The 22797-nt window shown below is 36.7% G+C and overlaps 1 protein-coding gene across 1 annotated transcript; it reads left to right on the forward strand.

Annotated features, from left to right (window-relative positions):
* Positions 1–1234: 1234 nt before the first annotated feature.
* On the forward strand, positions 1235–21621 carry KIF27 (kinesin family member 27). The gene is made up of 17 exons (XM_026033786.1): positions 1235–1558; positions 3021–3221; positions 4410–5380; positions 7309–7452; positions 9726–9932; positions 10028–10203; positions 10622–10755; positions 11154–11309; positions 12268–12473; positions 13196–13393; positions 13749–13862; positions 15147–15323; positions 15641–15856; positions 16817–17023; positions 17815–18013; positions 18493–18657; positions 20281–21621. Exons 1-17 carry the CDS (start codon positions 1249–1251, stop codon positions 20721–20723), a joined length of 4224 nt encoding a protein of 1407 aa, XP_025889571.1. The 5' UTR covers positions 1235–1248; the 3' UTR covers positions 20724–21621.
* Positions 21622–22797: the final 1176 nt, after the last annotated feature.

Genomic DNA, 22797 nt, shown 5'->3' on the forward strand with positions numbered 1-22797 from the left:
TGTGGCGCCTGCCGCGCGCGCCGCGCTGCGGGCGGCTGCGAACGGGCCGAGCGGCGGAGGAGGCGCCTGCGTAAGGAACACGGGAAACGGCCAGAGCGCTTTGGGGTTCGGCAGAGGTGAGTGGTGGGTCTCGATCGCCGCGTCCCTATGAGGTGCGGCTTGGTACAGCTTCACACTTTCCATTTCTGTCTGTCTCTCTCTTCTTTTTTTGTCTGTTTTTCTTCTGCTCAGTAGCAGGAGAGTTTTCTTGTTTTCTTCTTTTCTTTCTCGGTGCTGAACGAATCCTCAAACGATCCAAACGGAGTAAAGCAGGGCACAAAAGCTCACTTCCTTGCAACCGCAAGGAGGGTTTCCAGTGGGAGTATATTTAACGAACGCAGCGCCCGCGCGTTCAGCGAGGCGCTGCACCAGCCCAGGAAGGTGGGAAGGCCTTTCCCAAGGGAACGCACGGGCAGCTCTCCCTGTGCTCCAGGTGCACCTGCATGGAGCCGGCAGGCACGCGGGTGTGGGATCCGGCAGCACGGGAGCCCGCGCAGGCCTGTGGATGTGCCCAAAAGCAGCTTCACAGAAGACCCATTGCTTATGGTGGTGCCAACGCTGTGAGAACAAATATACAGAGAGACTTGCAAGAGTCCGTGGTTGCTAGTGCAAATAATTAATAAGAATTAATTATGTACATGCTTAAACAGTCAGATTAAAATCAGAAGAATGTGTATAATAAAATTAAAATTAYCTCTGCTCTCTACCCCCTGCTCTTCCTTAAGTAGGAGGGAGTTTTAAAGTTTGTGTCCGTGTTTGTACATACAATTTGGAGAGAAGAATGTTTCATCTTGCTGATTTCTTTAGCCTGTGCAGTAGGTATGATGCCATACGAAGTTAAGGGGATTCATTTAGGCATATGCTTTATCAACAGAATTTGCTAATAAACTCTTATGCTTTTATTGCTTCAGTGTATTATACCTAAAGAGAAAATTGAATCTGCTATGTTAGAAAATAATGGAAGTAAATTTAGTTTATAAATTGATTTAACACTTATTAATACAGCTGATTTTATACCATGGTTGTGTTTCAGAGTGTAATGTGCTCATGTATCTTTTAGAAAACTCTTCAACTTTGTATTTCAACAAGAAATTATTTTTAACTCACATTTTGTTTTTTCTTTAGTTGCAGACAATTGAGAATGAGGTGAAAACAGAAATCATAGCAGATTTCTTTATGGTTCCTTGAGTACTGAAGGAGGACACAGAGATGGAGTCTGGTACAGAAGAGATTCCAGTTAAAGTTGCAGTACGGATCAGGCCTCTACTTTCCAAGGAAGTTCTTCATAACCATCAAGTGTGTGTGAGGCTAGTCCCAAATACGCAACAAATTATCATTGGAAAAGACCGTGCCTTCACTTTTGATTTTGTGTTTGGCAAAAATTCAACCCAAGAGGAAGTATATGCAACTTGTATTAAGCCTCTTGTAGTGTCTTTGACTGAGGGATATAATGCTACAGTATTTGCCTATGGACAGACAGGTTCTGGAAAGACTTACACCATTGGAGGAGGTCACATTGGTAGGTTGTAGAAAGTTTTGTTTTGCTTTTGTGACCTGGACTCAGTCTGTGTGTTTAAATATTTAATATGCATATGATTCTGCCGTTTTGAAATAACTTTGCTCACTCGATGTATTTTGAATAATTTGCAGTGTCTAGAYCAGATTAGCTCCTTGCTTTTTGTGCATAGCTTCTTCTTTAACTTTGATTTCCTGATCAACTTTCCTCATTATTGACTTTCAGTGGGCAATTCTTCTTGGCTTACTCAGAGTAGAGAATCTTTGTCCCACTTCGGTGTTCCAGTTATTCCCATAGGCTGCATCAGTAGTATATCTAAGCTTTTTGTGGCTGATAAAAGATTTTTTAAGGGTTAATAGAAAAAAAGTATGGTAAAAAATGTACGTCCAAACTTTGAGATATTTTATGAGATTCTTTAGTGATTCTAAATACATATGTTCCATGATATAGTCTATACCAAGGATATCTTAGGAAAAAAACAAGTAAAAAATGTTCTTTCACATTTTATATTTTAGCATGCAACTTTTTGCCAGCATGCCAGGGAACAACTTCGTATTTAAATTCTCTTTCTCAAAAATGTTTATGTAAAACTTTTCTATTAACTTGGTATTTCCAAATATTAATTCTCAAAAACCTTAGACTGAGTTACACGGTCCTTAATATTTTCAAGAAAAGCTCTTCTGCAAGGGTGATTTTTTTTTTTTTTTTTTCTTTCTACAAAGTTCCCTATCACAAGATTTGGGTCCTTTTCCATGTGATCTGCAAAAATATGACAATGACAATTTCTTCTATTTAATTAGAGGATAAAAAAAAAAAGATGGGAGCAGCGGACAAATGGTGGCTATTTTTTTTTCTTGTTGGCTCTTTGTCCTCCTCCAAACAGCTCCATCTTTGTCACTTCCCCAGAGCAATCCTCCATTTGATTAGCATTGCTGTAGAACATGCATCATTTGTATTATACTTCATTTTGCCAAATCTAGCAATTTAAATACCTCTACTAGTTGCCTCTGAATTTGATTTAGAGTCTAGTGTCAAGGTAGGAATTCTCACAGGAATAAATGCTGGCCATAGATCTTGTCTCACCAAATTGCTGATGATGTGTACTGCACTTATGAGAAACTTGTAGATTTCTAAACTTCTGTTTAGTTGTTACTATATATAATGAATTGGAATAAAAACTGTGCTCTAGGCACTACAGGGTTAAAGCAAATTCTGTATTTTTCCTTTTTTTTTTTTTGAATGTGACAGATTTATTTTGCAGTTAACTGAATCCTATTTATGCGTGCAAATATTCTGATTCTCAGAAAAACTAATATTTACATAAACACTGGAAACACTGAATGCTTCAGATTCCTTCATGTATTGTGTTGAGTAGTAAAGCTCAAAGACCTCTCTCTCTTTAGCCTTTGTAATTACTGTGTGGGGTAACTCTTAAGTTTCTGTGACATCTTTGTTTATATTTTAGCATCGATTGCAGAGGATGAAAAAGGCATAATCCCACGAGCTATTCAGGAGTTATTTCAGCATATCTCTGAAAATGATAACATTGATTTCAATGTGAAAGTATCCTATATAGAGGTTTACAAGGAAGAACTTCGAGATTTATTGGAGTTGGAGACCTCTGTAAAAGATTTACATATCCGAGAAGATGAAAAGGGAAACACAGGTAGGAAATCCGCTCTACAACCCATGCATTTAGTTTCATTTGTGTGTTCAAATGCAAAATATTCTTGCTTTCTCTTGAAAGTAACTTAATGAATATTAATACTAGAAATAAAGTTCTATTTTCAGATCATAAAAAACATAATTCAGGTGATTCCAAGCTTTTTTTTTCTTTTTTTAACACTTGTAGATAATGCAGATGTTCCAGTAGAAATGGTGGCAAGTAAGGTAGCAATACAGTTTATCCAAATTCTCTCTAAAAGCRCAATGATATTAATGTGATTATTTGCTTGAATAAGTATTTCAAGATTCTTTTTGAATCTTGAAATCTTACTTGAATCTTGCTTCTTACTTAACTTAAACTTCAATGCTTTAAGTAATGGCCATTTATAGTGTAAATATCTGCCCTCCCATTTCCAAAATGAACTGCATGGGGACTGACCTTCTGGAGAGCAGCAGAGGGACCTGGGCGTCACAGGGGCCGACAAGCTGACCATGAGACCCTGGTGTGCCCTGGTGGCCAAGAAGGCCAACGGGATCCTGGGGTGCATTAAGAAGAGCGTCTCCAGCAGGTCGAGGGAGGTGATCGTCCCCCTATACACAGCCCTGGTGAGGCCACATCTGGAGCTCTGTACCCAGTTCTGGGCTCCCCAGTACAAGAGGGATGTGGAGCTGCTGGAGAGAGTCCAGCGCAGGGCTACCAGGATGATCGGGGGCCTGGAACATCTGCCCTTTGAGCAAAGGCTGAGAGAGCTGGGCCTGTTCAGTCTGGAGAAGAGGAGGCTGAGGGGGGACCTGATCAGCGTGTATAAATACCTCAAGGGAGGCAGTGAGGAGGAGGGGGCGGCCTCTTTGCAGTGGTGGSCAGCSATAGGACTAGAGGAAACGGCCACAAGCTGAGGCACCAAAAGTTCCACTGGAACTTAAGGAAGCATTTCTTGACAGCGAGGGTGACAGAGCCCTGGMASAGGCTGCCCAGAGAGGTTGTGGAGCCCTTGGATGCAGCCCTGTGCCACATACYCTAGGTGGCTCGAGTGTGCTGGGGGGTTGGACTAGATGATCTCTACAGGTCCCTTCCAACCTTAAGGATTCTGTGATTCCTGTTTGTGACTTGGCTATTCATAACTGCTGTGAACTTTTACTATGATTTTAAGGTTAACTATTCTCCCTTTCTTTGATTTGGTATTTGAAGTGATTGTTGGAGCCAAAGAATACCAAGTTGAATGTGCAGATGAAGTGATTAGCCTGTTGGAAGGTGGCAATGCAGCTCGTCACACAGGTACAACACAGATGAATGAGCACTCCAGTCGATCTCATGCCATTTTTACCATCAGCATTTGTCAGAAACAATCTTCAGAGTCTCAAGAAAATACTGATGTTGCACAAGATTCATCTTGGAAATCAGTCCAGATGATTGCTTCAAAGTTCCATTTTGTGGATTTGGCAGGATCAGAGCGGGTAACAAAGACTGGAAATACTGGTGAGCGATTCAAGGAATCCATTCAGATCAATAGTGGTTTGTTAGCTTTGGGAAATGTCATCAGTGCACTTGGAGACCCAAAGAGGAAAAGTGCGCATATTCCATACAGGGATGCTAAAATCACTCGTATTCTGAAAGACTCCCTAGGAGGAAATGCCAAGACAGTCATGATAACATGTATAAGTCCATCTTCATCAGATTTTGATGAGTCTTTGAATTCTCTCAAATACGCCAACAGAGCCAAAAATATTAGAAATAAACCAGTTGTAAACTACAATCCTGATCAAGACCGGATTGATGAAATGGAACTTGAAATCAAATTGCTTCGAGAAGCTCTGCAAAATCAGCAAGTTAATAATCTTGCTAATCAGGGTTCACAAGACTTGAATCAAGACAGGACTCGAATAAGTTCTCTTGAAGAGCAGCTCACCCAGCTTCGGGCCGAATGCCTCCGTTACGGAAATTGCATAGATGCAATCTTCCCACTCCTCGTTGATTTGAAGAATGATGCCAGCTTAAAAAGCAGTCAGCAGGACAGGTTGCAGAGCTGGATCACCATGGTAGAGGAAGTCAGGAAGGAAGCACTCGCTGTGCCACAGGTTAATACTGGGACTGGGACAAACCACGAGGAGCCCCATCATATCACAATACTTCAGCTAAAGAGAGAGCTGAAGAAATGCCAGGTATCTGATTAGAAGTTGATGATTTAAATAAGTAGCATCACATGAAATGGCTGTCTGCCAGAACTGGGTGATCAGCTTCACCATGGTAGAGTCAGATAAATAAATGTGAATCTTTGGTTAGTAATTATTAAGATGGTTCTATTAGTTTGAGCTTTTTTCTCTTAGTTTTGGTGTTGTTTTTTGGGAGTGTTTTGATTTTTTTTGTTGTTGTTCTTTTCTTTTTGTTTGTTTTAGGCTGCAGTATTCTAGTTGTTCTTTAAGAAATTGTTTTAATTTCTAGCAACAAATTGGCCTGTCATAAAAATTACAGATGTAATTTCAATGCAGATGCCTTGCATTTCTCATTGCACTTGCAGATAGTTGATGGGTTAAGTTCACAGTTCTGTGAAGTATCTCCTCTCATGCCATTAAATCAGATTTTTTAGCATATGCTTTTCTTCAGCAGTGTTCCTGCATTTTTTCTGCCAAGAATACCCTTCTTTTTGTTATTAAGCTTCAGCTCATCAAGTTTACAAAATGTAAGGACTGCTGTTTCTTACCATTTTTTTAACTCCTGCTTCTGAGTTATTTATCAGCTTTCTACTTTTTGGTACTATCATGTTTCTTTCCAGTTTTCYAGTTGATGTGAGGATTTGAAAACAAGATATGGAGTCCTTGGCAGGCTGTTATCCTGTCAGGATCCTCACTTGCTGGTAACTGTGAAATAGTTTTCTCAGGCAGTCCRTGACACCTCACAGAACTGAAACATAATCAAACACATAGTGTTTTCTTTGTAGTGGCATTGTCATAGATGCTTAGGAAATAAACCTCTGTGCACATCTTTATGAACAGATCTGGTAAACTAATATGAGTCTGCTGGTTACAGARGTAGCCCATGCTCTTAACAAATTAGGAGTTTGTAACATCAAACTCATTTTGCACACCAAATGATGGTAAGCATGTAGGGTGTCATCTGGCCATTATTTATGTAAATTCTATCTTTRATTCCTTTTGAAAACACTTTGCTTCGTTCCCATCACCCTAAATTTTCTGTTTTGGGCCTCTGGTTCCACAGTTCAAAGAATGCAAGAACTAGGTTAAACGAAAAGGCCCCCTAGGTCAGTGCAGTATGAGCAGCCAGGAGCAGAAAGTCAGGAGAGACTAGAATAAAGGACAGTGAAGACTGATGAGCTGGCCCTTCATCCATAATGTCTGATTTTATAACTAGTAGTGTAAATGCAATGTATGTTTTGGGAGAAAGTGTCTTTTTCTCCAGCAAAAGTTAATTTGAATATTTGGATGTGACAGATACTATAGATGAATTTGCTGTCTTCATTTAAAGGTCATTGTTGTCCGCTTTAGCATATATTGTTTTAGCATGTACAGTGCAGCTCCTTATGCTCCATACAGAAATAATGCTTCCAAGCAGCTTCCTGCATAAGGTCAAAAACAACAAAACAGTATACTGCCTATTGTTGTATTGCTGCATTGTACCCCACTCTGTCATAATGCTAACATCTGTACAAAATTCTTTACTACTAGCCTATAATTTCTCTTCAGCCCTGAATAATAGTATGGGATGGAGAGAGGGGCAGGATATGACTGATAAGGTTAGCATTGCATTGATATAAAAGATACAATTTGGTATAATTGATACAATTGATACATAGACTTTGGGAARTGTTCTGCTGTCTAAAGACACATTGAGTTCTTGAAAGCATTCAGAAAAAATGTTAAGGTTCAGCTTAACTTGGAAGAAAGGTAAGGGTTGCATATAGGTATTATATAGGTAGGTTGTATAGATGTACCCAGGGTTAGAGTGCTATGAGATGATGCTTACGGAATTTGCATTTGGCTTCTGTGGTCTTTTTATGGCCTCCTTATGGGCTTTAATTTTCCAGATTTAAGAATAACACTCTTCCCACCTAATCTGCCCTTTTCTTATCTAGCAGGCTCTAGTTATGGATGAAGAAGTATTTAGCCAGAAGGATCAGGAGCTGAAGGTATTGCAGAACCAAATAAAAACATTAATACAGGAAAATGAAGAACAAGTGGATTCTTTAAAGGAAGCTCAAGAAACAAACAAATTACAGGTATTTTTCTTTGGTACATATCGCTGTGGAAAGACAGGTAAAATGTGGATGAAGCAGAAGTTAATTCCTGATGCTTGTGTACTAGCCTAGCTGTGACACAGTCTTCTTGTATGGCATTAGATAAATCTTTAAACTTCTGTGTGCCTCCCAAAAACATAACATACACCCCCATTTGTGTGTTTTGTTTTAAACCTGTTTTCAGGATTAACTGAAATTTGAAATCCTCTGAGGGATTCTGAAGATAGAATACTATAGAATACTAGGAAAGTTGAGAAAATCTATAGAAATATGTCATGTTGTAGCAATAGTCAGTGCAAGAATAAAATTCTATTGCCTTTTGATTTTATAAGGCAGAATTTCATCTTAAGTTTCAGAGCACTTACTGTTATAGGAAACCAAGTGGCTTGATGGAAGTTGCTTGACTTTTACCTCTGTAGATCACTTGCTTCCTTGTGAAATGTATATGGGCAGTATGTATATAGTTTTCCAAAATCGTATGTGGAATAGATGATATTCCCCTATGGTTATATAGATAGAAAGATGGATAGAATATTGTCCTGCTCTTCTGAAGAAAACAGCATAAATATGGCTGGTAAATACTCTTCTGCTTATTTTACTTTCTTTTTTTTCTTCTTCTTCTTCTTCTTCTTTTTCCTCCTCTTTGCTGATATCTTGGGTAGAGTCATTGTTGAATAGCAAGTAAGTACACTGATCATTACATTTTTCTTCCCTCTGTCATTTTCTTTATTTTCTGTCATCTCTGGCTAGTTTAGTTTTGTTTTCCTATATAATGCAATGTGAGGTTATTACACTAAGATAATGCTTTTGGTTTATGTTTAGGAATATACAAAATTGAGGTAATGAAGTGAAACTCACATAGTGAGTAAAAGCCTTGCTAAAGGTCACAGTCAGCTTAGTGTTAGAGACAGGAGAGGAACTTGAAACTTCTCAGGCTTGTACTTAATCCACCGAACCAACTCTTTTATTTAAAAATTTAAATGAAAATAAATTACRTAATTAAAAATGCTTGTAGCAAATTGGATAATTAAAAGTAAATGCTCATCTCAAATGCTTTGAAGAACAGTCACAGAAATAGMTAATTCACTGGTACACGRTAGGATTGAAATTGTAAAAGTCGCRTCTGCTAAGTATTAAATGTTTCCGTGTTACGTGACTGCCGTTGTGCTATGGGGTTGTCYATGCAAGCGTAGTGGGGACAAAAGAGTCCTAACGAGTTGAAGGAGTCTGCTGCAGSGTGGATTCCTGCAATTGGCTTTTATTGCTTCAAAAATCATGAAAATATACWGTTACTTATATATTCCACTCCCTGTGACATAAGGGCATTGTTTTTCCCTACATATCTATTGCTTTCCAACAGAATGTTAATTTTCAAGGCATTGTCTATCTGCTCCAGAAGAACATGCATTCTCAGAAAAATTCCCAGATGCAAAGGATGAACAGAAAATATGATTCAAAGTAGGAGAATGCARGATATCTTTCATTAGATGCTTTCAGTTGTCAGCTGTCTTTTTATATTTTCCCTTATTAGTAGGCTAGATCTTAAAGGTACTCTGAAAGGAAGTGAAAATAATGTACAGGATTGAAAATGATTACAAACTTGATACTATGGTTTGGTTTGTAGAAGATACTTAATTTTGAGCAGTATATAAAGACTGTTGCAAGAAGGGTAGACAAATTCTCCAAACTAATATTGCTAGCAAAGTTAAGGCTGGATAGAAGATGTAGTACTTAAAACAAGGAATCGTGCAAATCATGCGAATAGTTCCATTATGTGATTTTACTAACACAAAAAAAAAAAAATTAAAAGAGATTACTCTAAAAGTAAGCGTGTATACAGGTTCAATTATTTAGACTTAGACCATGTGTTCTGTGTAGATGTTTTGTGCTGAACTCTCACATTATTCCCTGCAAAACACAAATAAAGCAAGCATGGGCTGATAAAGATATCATTTGTCTCTCATTAGATGCCTAGATAAGCTAGAGTAACTTATGTAAGATAGGTTTTCCAGGGAGGGGAGAGAAAAAAAAAGGCAAGGCTACAAAATATTTTKCTGGGAGTTTGAAAGAGAGTCTTTTCATTTACTGGCAGACTGTATATATTTGTGCACTGTAGAAGAATTTAGGGTCAATGAGTGATATACAAGATTCATGATCTTGGTAATGAATTAAGGAAAACGAATGTGAAATGAATGTGATGGAGAGAGCTAATGATCAGCAGCAGTTTTGGCTTGTGTTTTCTTTTTTCCTTTGAGAATGAGAAAATTGTGGAACAGCAAATCCTTATTGATCAGCTAAAGGAAAAATTAGAGAAGTTTATGGCTATGAAAGCCTCTGACTTCCCAAGTGCCTGTAGAGATGGGCCCTCTGCCGCACCATGTACGAGGAGGCCATACAGCGTCCCACTCACAAGGAGCCTGCTACGCGCCCTTCACCCACCTGCAGGCACAGAGGCACGGGAGGTGAGGACTGCTGACCAAATGCTGCATATTTTTCCTCTACTTTGTAATGTTTGCAGTATGGATTTTCMCCTTCATTGCTGGGTGCTTTTTGGCAGATATACAGCAGCCCTCCTGCCTACTCACTCGCCCAGGTGCTGGCAGGATTCCGCGCTCGCAGCCAGATGATGTTGAGCTACATCGAGGATCAGGATGAAGTGCTCCCCTGCCATCTSTCTGATCATAGCGATGGAGAGGAAGGAAAGACTGAGAGTGGAAAGAAAACCTCTTTTAAGTAATTTTTTAAATTTATTCTTTAAAGGGTTTGTTTTGATACACATCTGCATATCAAATGCAGTATTACTGCCTAATCTTGCCATATTAKAAGGCCATTTGTCATATTGCTTAAGCTAAACATATGGGACCAAATTGACATAGTGCATTACAAGAATAATAAACTGTATCAGTGACCTGTGTATCACGTATTTTCTAACCATAATTATTCTATGATTCTAAATATTGCATGATATATCTTTTGAGGGCAGAATTTACAGGACCTATGGAGGGGGAAGGGAAGGTAAAAATACGCATGTGAGTTCTCCCATTCACAAATTCTGCATTAATTTTGTTAAATTCAAGCAACAGTTCATGACCTTAAAGTAAGACAATCTCTATGTTTTTTGAAATGTAGCATGTTTTCCGTTCTTCCTTAGGCGTTCTATAAACCGCACATGGACACGAAAACAGGCTTCTCTGTGCTTTCCCCTTAACCTAAGTGATGTGAAATACCAAGTAGAGAAGTCTAGTTTTTACAACAAACCTGCATTACCAGCTGACACGATCACAGGTAAAATGTGATTAGTTATCAGAAGAAAGTATGGTATAATATCAGAATATGCAAGAATATGATTATCACATTTAATTATTTTTCCTAGCTAAGTATGGGTGTTTTAAAACATTTTTTTCATAGATCACCTTAGATTTGAGGGTTTTTTTGAACTATATCGGTTATCTTAATGCTTAACAGTGTTAGCTACCAAGTGTTTCACAAGACAGAAGTGTTTAGTACTTCTTGAATGAAATAAATAGTATTATTTTATCAGAAATATGCGAGAATTGTTTAAATAATATTTTTCCCTGTACTCTGGCTCTTGGAATCCTAATGAATATGTGTATTCATCTTACACTCTGAATACAGAGTGTATTCCACATCTTTCATCTCATTATTGGCATTTTTTTTTCAAGGTGAAGAGATGGACAGCCTCCGGAAGAGTCATATTTTTAACATGCAAAAGTTAAAGGATTCAAAATTGAGACTCACAGAGGCCAAGCGAAAAATGAGAGAACTTGCACTTAACATCAAAATGAAGGAGGAACTTATTAAAGAACTAGTAAAAACAGGTAACAGGCTACTTCAAGACACATGCAAATTTAGAAGTCTTCCAGTAACCTACAGATTCATATTTTTGATGAATTATTTACTGTGATAGTAGTGGCTACTGTGCAATGATGTACAGATGTTTGTTAAGTATTTTGCATGTTATATTCATTATTTCTTTCTTTCTGCCAGTTTTGTACTTTTTCTTGTGTGCTTAGTGCTGCAGGCCTTTCCATCAACATATATCTGTCACATGGTGTCTGGTATAGGAGACGAAATACAACACCATGCTGGAATGTACATATTTCCAGCACTCCAGTACAGAAGCAGGCATCAAGAGCTAATGAAGGCMAAGGCCAGTGTCCCTTTAGCCTTTGTCCCTAACACACTTGTCTTCTGGCAGATATCAAAATACTATCTTATGATGATGGTAAGGACCTCTGTGCTCAACTCCTGCAATTGCTCTTTTCTCTTATGCACACACTGTCTGAGCATTGAGAAATATTCTGTGCTCCTTAAATCTAGTTGTGAGAAAGACTGACTGAAACAGGCAAATCAGAGGGTGGAAATACAATCAAAAGTTGTTCACAGATTATTCATCTGAAAGTTGAGTTATAAGTAAATATCATATCCTTCTGGGAAGAAAAAAGTATTTATGAAATATAAAGAAGCCATTTTGACAAAGACTGCAATGCRTAGAAGGATTCACTTTATTTGGTACTCTTAAGTATCAGATGACGCACAAAGAATTCAATTTTAGACCCCTTCCTTTATCTTTATTTCAGAGGTAGACTTGCAGATGGAAGCTTTCAGGAAAGGAATTATATGTTCCTTTACAGTTGGAAAATGTCTTAGAAATTGTTGTTTAAAGCAGAGTGAAATAGGTAATAATTCAACTCCCTAATTATTACTTTTCAATTGATTATTCTTGATTATTCTGCTACACTTATTTCTCAACTATTTGGCTATGATGTCTTTAAGGTAAGGATGCTCAGTCTGTAAGCAGACAATATTCTTTGAAAATAACAAAACTGGAGCAAGAATCTGAGCAGGCCAAAACAGAACTTGCTGAAACACAGAAGCAGCTTCAGGAGTTGGAGAGTAAGGAGCTGAGAGGCATTGCTGAGAAAGCCAAGTTGCAGAAGGAATTTCGGAAGAAGATGGACGCAGCTAAGTTGAAAGTGCAGGTATTTTTGACCTTACTGTTAGGATTTGCAAGTCCCCTGTCATAGTAGCAAATCTGAAATCTTAACATTCATCCTGTAACACCCTCACTAGTTTTATCCAATTGAAAATGATTGGATTGCAGTACACCCTGTGATGCTTAGTATCACTGTACTCACCATGCTTTTTAAAATACATGTGGTTAGATACATACAGTATTTTCTTGTCAGCTAAGCAAMCAAGAATGAGTGGAGGACATGAGATTGCTCATAAATTACAGTATAAAGAAGAACCTACACAGAAGACTATTTCAAGGTGTTTTTTCCTTTCATTACCTGTCATAAATAAAAATTGTCATTTTAGGGATTTACTTTATAAATTGCAGCTCTAAGCAAATTCCTAAGGTATTTGTGATTTTTTGTAAGAGCTGGCTCAACACAGTCATTCTGTGTGGTTCTAATACAACACACTGTGCTTTGCTTCACCTACATTTAAGTTCTGTTGTGGGACCAGCTTAGGTGCTCTGTGCCTCACCTGTAGAATGGCCAGCCCAGGTTAGCACATACGAGAAAAGCTAACTGGCTTATTGGCTTCTGCAGAGGCAGGAGTACCCTGGCTCTGTTATGTCTGTGTGACGTATTCCAAAGCTATGAATTCTGGAAGATTTTCCCATCATGGTGTAAGGGCAGCCTCAGAGCGTATCTACTGAGGATATCAAATAAAAAATTTTGCCATAAATTTTCAGACCTTGCAGAAGAGGAAGCAGGACACAAAGACACTGGTTTCACTCTCTAAYCAAAGTGAGAGGCGAGCAACAGAACTTGAGCAGAATGTGGCACAGATGAAGCACCAGCAGACTCAGCTACAGAAAAGATTGCGTGAGGAGACTGAAAGAAAGAAGGTCCTAGAGGCAGAAATTCAGAGGGACCAACAGCAAATTAAAGTGAGATTCTTTTTATTATTTTAGGACAGATAATGAAGTCAGTCACTTTTGCTTCAGTCTTCCCAAAGGCATTGAAAAATGCCAGACTTTCCATAGTAATGCCTTTAAGTAATGCCTTTCTTGAAAAGCATACTAAAGAAACTGTGCATAAATATTTTCTCAAATGTATTCTCTGTGTGCCTCTCTCTTCCATTTTTTTTCCTCTTATTTCTTGATTGTAGCCCTGAATTGCAGTTTTATTGATAATGTAAGCTCAGCATTTCAGAACTCTGACACTAAATAGGTTGGGAAGTTAAAAACAAAAAACAACAACAAAAAATAACCTGACTGACTAAGCCAGGATTTTATTTTATAGGACCTTCAGCTAAAGATGGAGCAGCAACAGAAGATCCTTAAACTTAAAGATGAGGAGATTGCTGCATTTAAAAAGAAGAAACATACCTCAGCAGGCACTTTGCAGAAGCTACAGGTAGCTAATCTATCCCAAATCTGTGAGAGGCCTGAAAAGCTAAAAGAGAAAAAAAAATCTTCTTCTGTTCTTCCTTTCTGGAAGAAAATACCTCATAGTAGTTTTGCTTTCTTTGTGTTATAGCATATACTAAGACTATGATCAAGTAGCTCTTGTACTCTTTCAGAATGAAGATGAGGAGGAGAAGGCAGTTTTGATTGTCTTCATTCAAACTGTCAAAGATACCAGTTCAAAGGCCTGGGAATTCCATAGGTTTGACTGCCTGGTGTGTGTGAGGAAGATCCTCACAAGCTCCATTAWAAGTATTTCAAATATCTTTCCTTCGGAGCTTTTTTTTTTTCTCTTTTTTCTTTTTTTTTTTTTTTCCCCCCTCTCACTGATATGAAATGTAAGGTTTGTATGGTTTTGATCATTCCTAACAGGGATGTGATGGAGTTAATCAACATTATTCCTCATCAGGATGTTGGAAAATGGGAGCTTCATGAATTATCCAACATGTTTAAGAGTGAAAAGAAAGTGAAAAAGACAAATAAAGGCATTTTTAACTTCACCAACAATATACCTGCTGATAAACCATGCAGTGAGAAGACATTTCCAGATATCATTTTATTTCTTTCAGCATCCCACTTTCTTGGCACTCACAGTTCGTGTTCTTTTTCTCCCTACATATAGCTGATGTTAGGCTATTACACTGCAGCAAGGTTGAGCTAGCAGACTTCTTGTGGTACCTTCCAAACTAGTTCCTATGAATATATATATAATATATATTATATTAYATATGTTATTATATATAATATTATTATATTATACATATATAAAATATAATCTATATATATTGCTATATATAATATATATTACAAATATGTAAGATATATATATTCATAGGAACTATATATACTATATATATTTTAAAAAAGTGTGTGTGTGTATAAATATATGACTGTATAGGTCCTATATATTTTGTAGGTATATAACAGTTACACATATAACTATTATTAGGAAAAGAATCTACATCTTATTACAGACATCTGATAAAAACATTTCTGCAGAAGACATGGGGATGTAGCACTCCTTAGTCTCTTTTCAAGTCAGTCCAATTTCATTATTATTCTGAATCTACCTTCTGTTGCAAAATCTATGTTAATGTTTCTTTGTTCTTTTTTGTTTGTTTCTTTGTTTTATATGGTCATAGAAATCCATTATCCTAGAAGAGAAAAAAAAAMCATAATTTTCTGAACCCAGAAGTGCTAGTTTTTGTTTTCTGCATCTCTGTTTAAATTCTAGAAATTAGAAGATCAAAAGAAATGGCTGGATGAAGAAATGGAAAGAGTTCTTCAACAGCACCAACAGTTAACAGAACTAGAAGAAGATTTAAAGAAAAGAGAAGCCATTGTAATCAAGAAGGAAGCATTATTACAAGAGAAAAGCCACCTTGAAATCAAGAAATTAAGATCTAGCCAGGTGAAATGATATGAAACTTTAAATGAAATTATAGTACTAATTGAAAGGCTAGGGTGTCAGAGAACCATATACCAGAACAGACTAAAGCCACTCATGGTGTCTTAACTCATTTAACTTCACGTGTGTAGAAAACTGAGTTGTTCGTTTGTTTTCTTTCATATAGTATATAGTAATTTTTAGGTAGCTATCTGTATTTGTGGATTTTCTCTGTACAAGAAGCAGGAGTTCTTTTATTGCAAGAGATGCAATTTGCACTTATACATGCTTCTGCTGGAAGGTGTGTTGTACCTGTAATTTTATTTATTTATTTATTGTAGGCTTTAAACAAAGATAGTGTGAAATTATCCACTCGATTAAGTAAGCTGGATCAGGAATTGAGTGATAAAGGTTTGCAGCTTCAGGACAGCACTACTGAAGATAAGAAAGACATTTTGGAAAAAATTCAGGTTTTACAGAAGGAAAGAGACCAGTTGCTCAGAAGAAGAAACAGTGTGGATGAGAAAYTGAAAGATGGTAAAGTGTTATCAGCTGAAGTAAGCAAGCACCTTTGAGATAAATACAGTTTTTATGTAGTGTTGTATAATAAAGCCTTCTAATCATGACCTAAATGGAATCAAAATTAGATAAGCTAGAACAAAGAAACTGGGGGTGGCTTTTTTTTTTTTTTTTTTTTTTTTACAGTAGTGTCAGAATACTGCAGTGATAGCAATTCTTATGTGATAGCTAACAAAATTTATATTCCAAGGGACTTAGTTTAGTACGTGGCTTGACAAACTCCACAACCTCTAAGGAACATAGAAATAAGGAAACTCTAGAGCAGTTTATCCTAAGGAGGTATTTTTGTGTCAGGACAGAATGTACTAATGTGTGTTCTAATAGTAATGCCCCCTTGATTTTTACTGTTTTTTTTTTTTTTCCCATAGTATCTTGTGAAAAAACATGTTAACTTTCAGTTGATCGGTATAGTTAAGTTAAAGGTGTAATAATTTCATACAGAATGCATAGGTTCTTTCTGGGTCAAATAGTCTGCGGGTGCTAAAAAGACCCCTGCTTGCTTCTCTCCTCACAGCCCTCTGCAGTGCCCCAAGCCACACAGTTCTGTCATTTCCCTGCATAACATGGTTACTAAGCTGATAAGGTCACTGATCTTATTAATTCATTAATCCTGCAGAAACCAAGCATAACTGAAAAAAAATATGTAGTAGAAATAGAACTGTGGAAAGGATGAGGGAAGGATGAAAAGGAAAGTGCAGCATCTTTGGTGGTGATGAACCGTTCGGTTGATCTCTGTAAAATGGGGCTCTGSTGTGTGAAGAAAATAAAAAAGCACTTCAGATTCGTAATCTTCCCTCTTACTTTTCCCATTCTAGTGTCTATTTTCTTGTTCTTCAGAGTAGTTTCACTCTGAAATATTAAGTTAAATCATATCTTACATATAACAATATTGATTTTGCACATTTTTTTAAAAATCTTTTTTTTTTTCTCCTCTGTAGGAAGAGCATGTCCTTTTCCAGCTGGAAGAAGGAATTGAAGCCTTGGAGGCTGCCATTGATTACAAGAATGAAAGTATTCAGAGTCGCCAGTACTTACTCAGATCCTCTTCTCAGATTCTCTCTGAGAGTGAGGATAACGTAATAGGAAAGCTGGTTTCCCTCTCTGCTGCGGAGCTCAGAGCCATCCTGCTGAAATATTTCAACAAGGTTTGTTTTAATTCACAAATAGTAATTTTGTCCTATTGTTTCTTATTATTCTAGATAATGAAAAGAAGCGGTACCTAGTAGTAAAGATCAATTTAACAGACTTTTGGTGATCTTTAATATATGTTTCTGACTTAGATTAGATTTGTCTATCTTATTTGGATGTGAATAGAATATAGAGTGCTTTTTGGAGATTTCCATGCTCTTTTTCAGTGTTCTAYGTTCCTACTATTTGGAGCAGTAATATTTATTTAAATATGCTGCTAAACAGGAATCCTTTCAAAATTTACACTTTACACTGCTCGGGATAGTAGGATTTTGTTTAGCCCCTCATCCTTTTCCTTCCCCACTCCAAATATGAAATCTTTTTGCAAATACTGTCTGCAATATTTACTGCCTTCAGCCACATACTGAAGAACTGAGCTGACYTGGAGACATGAGAAGGGACATGGTGTGCTTTTGTGATCTTGGGTGAACCTGGAAGATCTTGTATCTTGTGTCAAGTTGTAAGTTTCCARTAATTAGGAGACACTATTGTATCAGTTAAATTCTGAGCGTGGTATTAAAAAAAAAACCAACAACAACATCTCACTAGTTCATGTAATTAAAATACATTTGTAGCAAAATCTGTTTTTGAAGTACGAATTTACAGTAGAAACATCTGTTTCCAATCAATGCTTAAGGCTTATAGTTTTTTTTTTTTTTTTTTTTTGTATGCATTAACGTGTAAGCAGAACGGTAAAGCCTTTAATAAAATGGCTTGATAAATCAGATGAAGTATATTTCTTTCTTAGATTGTTGGCTTGCGTGAGTCTGAACGTAAATTACAATTGCAAACTGAAGAGCAAGAAATGAAGGTCATTGACCAAGAAAATGCAATACGTGAATTAGAATCTGCACTTGAACACATCAAGCTACAGTGTGACAGGCAACTGACCCTACAACACAAAGAACATGAGCAAAAGCTACAGTTAATACTGCATCATTTCAAAGGTGTTTGCTTCTGTGGGAGATTGTACAGGAAATATTATCTTTAGTCACTGCTGAGAAATAGTGTACCGTGACTTGAAAAAAGACACTTAATAATGCATGAAGTAGAGGGATGTGCTTTGTCTGTCACTAATTCTGGAGTCATACAGAATGCTGGGGAACAGATACAARGTGTCTATATAAAAGGAATATTTAATTTTTAAAAACAGTATGGAAAATGTGCTGTTTTCATATTCATTTTGTTGTGAGTTGAAAAAAATGAAAGATAAAAGCCCTGTTTAGCTTGATCTTATAAATACTCTTATTAAAGCTGACAAGCAGGATAAACTGACTTTTTTGATCTTAAGTCATTAATAGTTAAAATGTACCTACATTAAGCAAACTGGCAGCAAGATACAAACTGTCTCGTTTAGCAGAGTTGATTTTTGGCGTACAAAAATTCAATGTGCATTTCATTCTAAAACTAATTTTACTTGTCATAGAACAAGACGGTGAAGGTATTGCAGAAACCTTGAAAGGGTATGAAGTGAAAGTCCAACAGCTGGAAAAAGACTTATTCTTCTATAAGAAAACCAGCAGAGACCTGAAGAAGAAATTGAAGGAGCTTGTTGGAGACTCATCGCATCAATTATTGRCACCCACTAAATGTAAGCATATTGTTGCAAAATATTTGTGCAATTGTCAGGAGACTATCTGAGGTATGGTTATACATAGAATATATCACATAGTTATGAAAAGTGAACTTTTAATTGTACTATGTGTACTAGGAAGACTTAATTACATCTTCCCGCAGTTTCAAATCAAAGCATTTGTTTGTAGCCTCAGCTATCTCTGATACAACAACATTCTTACATTCTTCACATTCTTGCTCCATTTTCTCTGGATTTTGATATTATTCCAGCAGTTACAATCTCCAACTGTTATGGTTAAGAGAAAGTAAATTTACTCTTTGAAAGGCTCTGAATGACTTTGTAGCAAATAGCACTGTAGCATGGCACTGTAGTGTTGGGCTATTCAGACTCTCTTAGAGGAATGGTAGTGGTTTAAAAATGAAATTAACTGCAGTTGCTCTCAGCCTTTGATTTTAAGGATATTTCCCATTGGGAGATTGTCAGTGAAAAGTTCCACAGTTTTAGTATCTAAAAGTTTATTTCATATGAAAGCTATAAGAGACGAGTTAGCTGTATGAAAAACATATATTTTTCTAATGTAGTCCTGTTCTTTGAAAGACCAACAATTGCTATTTTCAGTTTTTATTTGCTCTCTGTCAACTGGGAGAGTTCAAGTCTATAATCAGCCTGTCCTGCTGAGGGGAGGACAGAGAAAGGTTCAACTTTTGTCCTTGCTTTGCTTCTTGTATCTCTTGTTGCTTCCACGATCAGTGCAGCCTTCTTGGCTCTGTGTGCCTCTCTGAGGCTCTGCATAACTGGTTCTACCTTCCACCAGGTACTTCTGCTTCTTTCCACCCTGGGCAATTCCTAGCCTTCCTACAGGTAGGTGCTGACCTCGCACCTGCCCCTCCCAGAGAGTGCTCAGGCTCAGCTCTTGCCTTCTGGGCAAGGTGATGAGCCAAAAAGTTCATGACTATAAWGTAAACACATTGTGAATATTCTAGGGGTTGGATTCTAAGTGAGCGTGGGAAATAATATTCTGGCCTAGTGTGCAAAGAAGCATGTAGTTTAGGACATGTTTCCCCATGGAAATATGCCCATTTTGGGCAAAGTGAAAGGGAATAGATCCCTGTGCAATTCCACCTTTTTTTCAAATGCATATTTGGGTAGGAGTTAAAATTTTCCATCGCTGCTTTCAGTTATAATCCTTTATATAATGCTGTTTGAGTCATCCTTTCATACAACAGAATATTTTTTGATAATTGACTATTGAGCTTTAATAGAAGTCCTACRTGTACATTGAAGTCATATTTGCGAACCATGTGTTTTGCTTGCATCATTACATGACTGCTTTTAAAAATATGGACAACTAAGCTGACTATATTTTGAGTCTGTCAGTGTAAGTTTGTTTACTAGGATACAATACAGTTATAAGCTACAAGCAACTAGCGCCAAGGGACAATTTTTTAATGGCATGCTTTTTAAAAAGAATGAGAAGATGTGAGGTGTGATTTTTTTCTTCTTTTTTCCTTTTTTTGACTACTTTCATACCACAGCTTACTGAAACTGTAAATTTATATTTACTACCTAACTTTTCTTTTTTTTTTTTTCAGCAGTTGTAACTCTTAGCTATTTATCTTTTGATGCATTTTGTTTTAGATCATGGTGTTGATAACAAGGCACCCAGTCAGGAAGAAGCAGAAGTTGCTTCTGAAGAGTTCAAGTGGACATCTAACCCCGAAGCCAATAGTCAACCAGGGAAAATAAAAGAAACAGACAGAACAAATGTTTTACGAGCACAGATGAATTCATGCAAGCTTGGAGATGTTTCAGAAGTTGGAGGTAACAAAACATGTTTGCCAAGTGGCAGTGATGTCAAAACAGGAACAGATGAAGCACAGCATTCAAAATCTCATCCTCACCTTCCTGTCAACCAGAGGAGAGAGACTGTAACACAGTTTCAAGGAGTTAGTCCAGTAAAACTGTCTCGCCGAGAGCTGCGTCATATCCCTCCTTCTGAATTAACTTTGAGGCGCTCAGGTCTTGGAGTTGATGTCAGTTTTATTGCTCCAGACTCGATTGAAATGGACAAAAAGTCCTAAGATACAGTTACTCCTCATTGCATTTCTAATAGCACTTGCCACTTGAGCAATTGTATTAGATTTCTTTGTTCATGCCCCTGTTAAGTAGCAGTCATGGATGAACAAGCAAATGTTCTTTAGTTATTGYATTCACTATCAAGACAATGTTTGCTGTGCTCACATGACTCCTGTAGTCAAATGCGCCTGCAAGGTGAATTTTAATTGGCAGTGTCTACAGGCGTGTCATACAATTGCTTTCTAATCCTAAGGAAAGTTGTTTGGGTTGTTTTTAGCAGCAACTTCAAAAAAAAGTATATATTTTCCAAAATTTGCATTGTGTAATTTAGGTTTCTGAATTTCATATAATTTTCTTGGATCAAAATTAAAACAAATTTTAATTTATTTGCATGTATAGCTAGAAAATGTAGTTGTCAGACTGTCACTTACTAATGTCTAACTTCTGGCTTTTTTTTAATAATACATTTTATGGAAAACATCCTGAAAGGGAACATAAAATTCTTTTTTTTTTAAGCTAGTATTTAATTGCTGTTATTTAAGAATCTGTGTGTGAGAAAAATAGCTTCTCATTTTTTCTCTTTTATAAAATAAATCTAAAATGCAAAATAACTGTTACATCTTATTTGTGAAATTAGAGCACTTTTTTTTTTTTCTTTTTCTTTTCTGTTTGCTGAAGTTTTTCTGAGGGTAAGAATTGTACTTAGACAACCCCACTATAGGACCAAGATCAATATCTTTTAGGTAAACTGGGTGAATTGGTGTAGTAATCTTTCCATTGTACTAGTTATTGATGTCCTTTTATTTAGAATAAACACAAATTACTGTTCAGGATTGCGTATGTTCAAGAGCAGTTACTACACTTTGTTTCTCTTTGTTTACTGTTACATYGTTGTTGCTAATCAGTTCATTGCTAATTGACATTTTTTTTTCCCCCTGTAAGAGGATGGGGATTGCTGAGGATAAACTGATTAGAAGTTGTACAAACTACAGAGTTACAAAGACAGAGCCCAGAATGTCCAAGCTTAAATGAGTTTAAYGCTTGTTTTCTCCTTTGTCTGGTGCGCAAAAAGCAGCCAATTTTTTTTCAAATTGAAAGTAAAGCTTGGAAGTTTAGAAGTGAAGCTTGCTTTAGTTTAGCGGTGGACTAAGCGGTCATGTTTGAAAATAATGTCCTGTGTTACGAGATATACTTAGCGAAGTAAACTTTAACGTTACGAACTAAGACTGCTTTCTGATACTATCTAGGCAAGGCCTTGTGCAAACTAGAGCGTGTGGCTGTAGATTTTGAAAGGACTGCCTTTTTCCATGCTGCAAACACAGAACAAATTTGTGCACATCAACCTGATCTTGTTATAGTGTGATCAATCGGCCTATTGTCTTGTGGCACATTTTAATGTTTTGAGTAGAATGTAAAATAATTTATGATCATATTGTTAAACACCTTACCTGACAAACAATTGTATCTCTCGTAATTGCACTTAATTGTTCCCTGTTATTCAACTGAAGTGCGAGACAAATGATTTTAGGGTCTTTCTGTTTGCATTTTTTTTACTGACATGTAACAACTGTGAATCCTACTGAAATTAAGCTTACTTTTTAAAATATTGCTGTATTTATTATTCACTTAATGTTTGTAGTCAGAAAACAATAAATAAGTGTATTTTAATGTGTACTTCCATTATTTATTACATCTCAGTATTATGTGGAAGAATTGTATAAGGCATTTATTCCAGTATAAGGGTATGCATTTTCATATACCATATGCTGCTCCCTAAATAAATTTCTTCAAACTTTAAAGCAAGAACAAGTTAAAATCTTGCTATTTGCAGATGCAAAATTAAAACATAGGCAAGAACAACTCAATTCCTGGTAAATACCAGTTCATGTTCTGGAGGTTTCTGTAAGGTAAGTTATTCAAACATCAATAAAATAATGTACATGAGAAATACCAGTGTGATTTTTTTTTTTTTTTTTTTTTTTTTTTTTACATTCTGTATGGCATGCAGATCCTTTTCCAGAAGTAATTCAAATGTTATTAAATGCTTAATAGATAAGTACGTTTGTGATCTTTAGAAAC

The sequence above is a fragment of the Nothoprocta perdicaria genome, unplaced genomic scaffold (assembly GCF_003342845.1).
Source record: "Nothoprocta perdicaria isolate Ctin4 unplaced genomic scaffold, notPer1 scaffold_133, whole genome shotgun sequence".
Taxonomy (NCBI): Eukaryota; Metazoa; Chordata; class Aves; order Tinamiformes; family Tinamidae; genus Nothoprocta; species Nothoprocta perdicaria.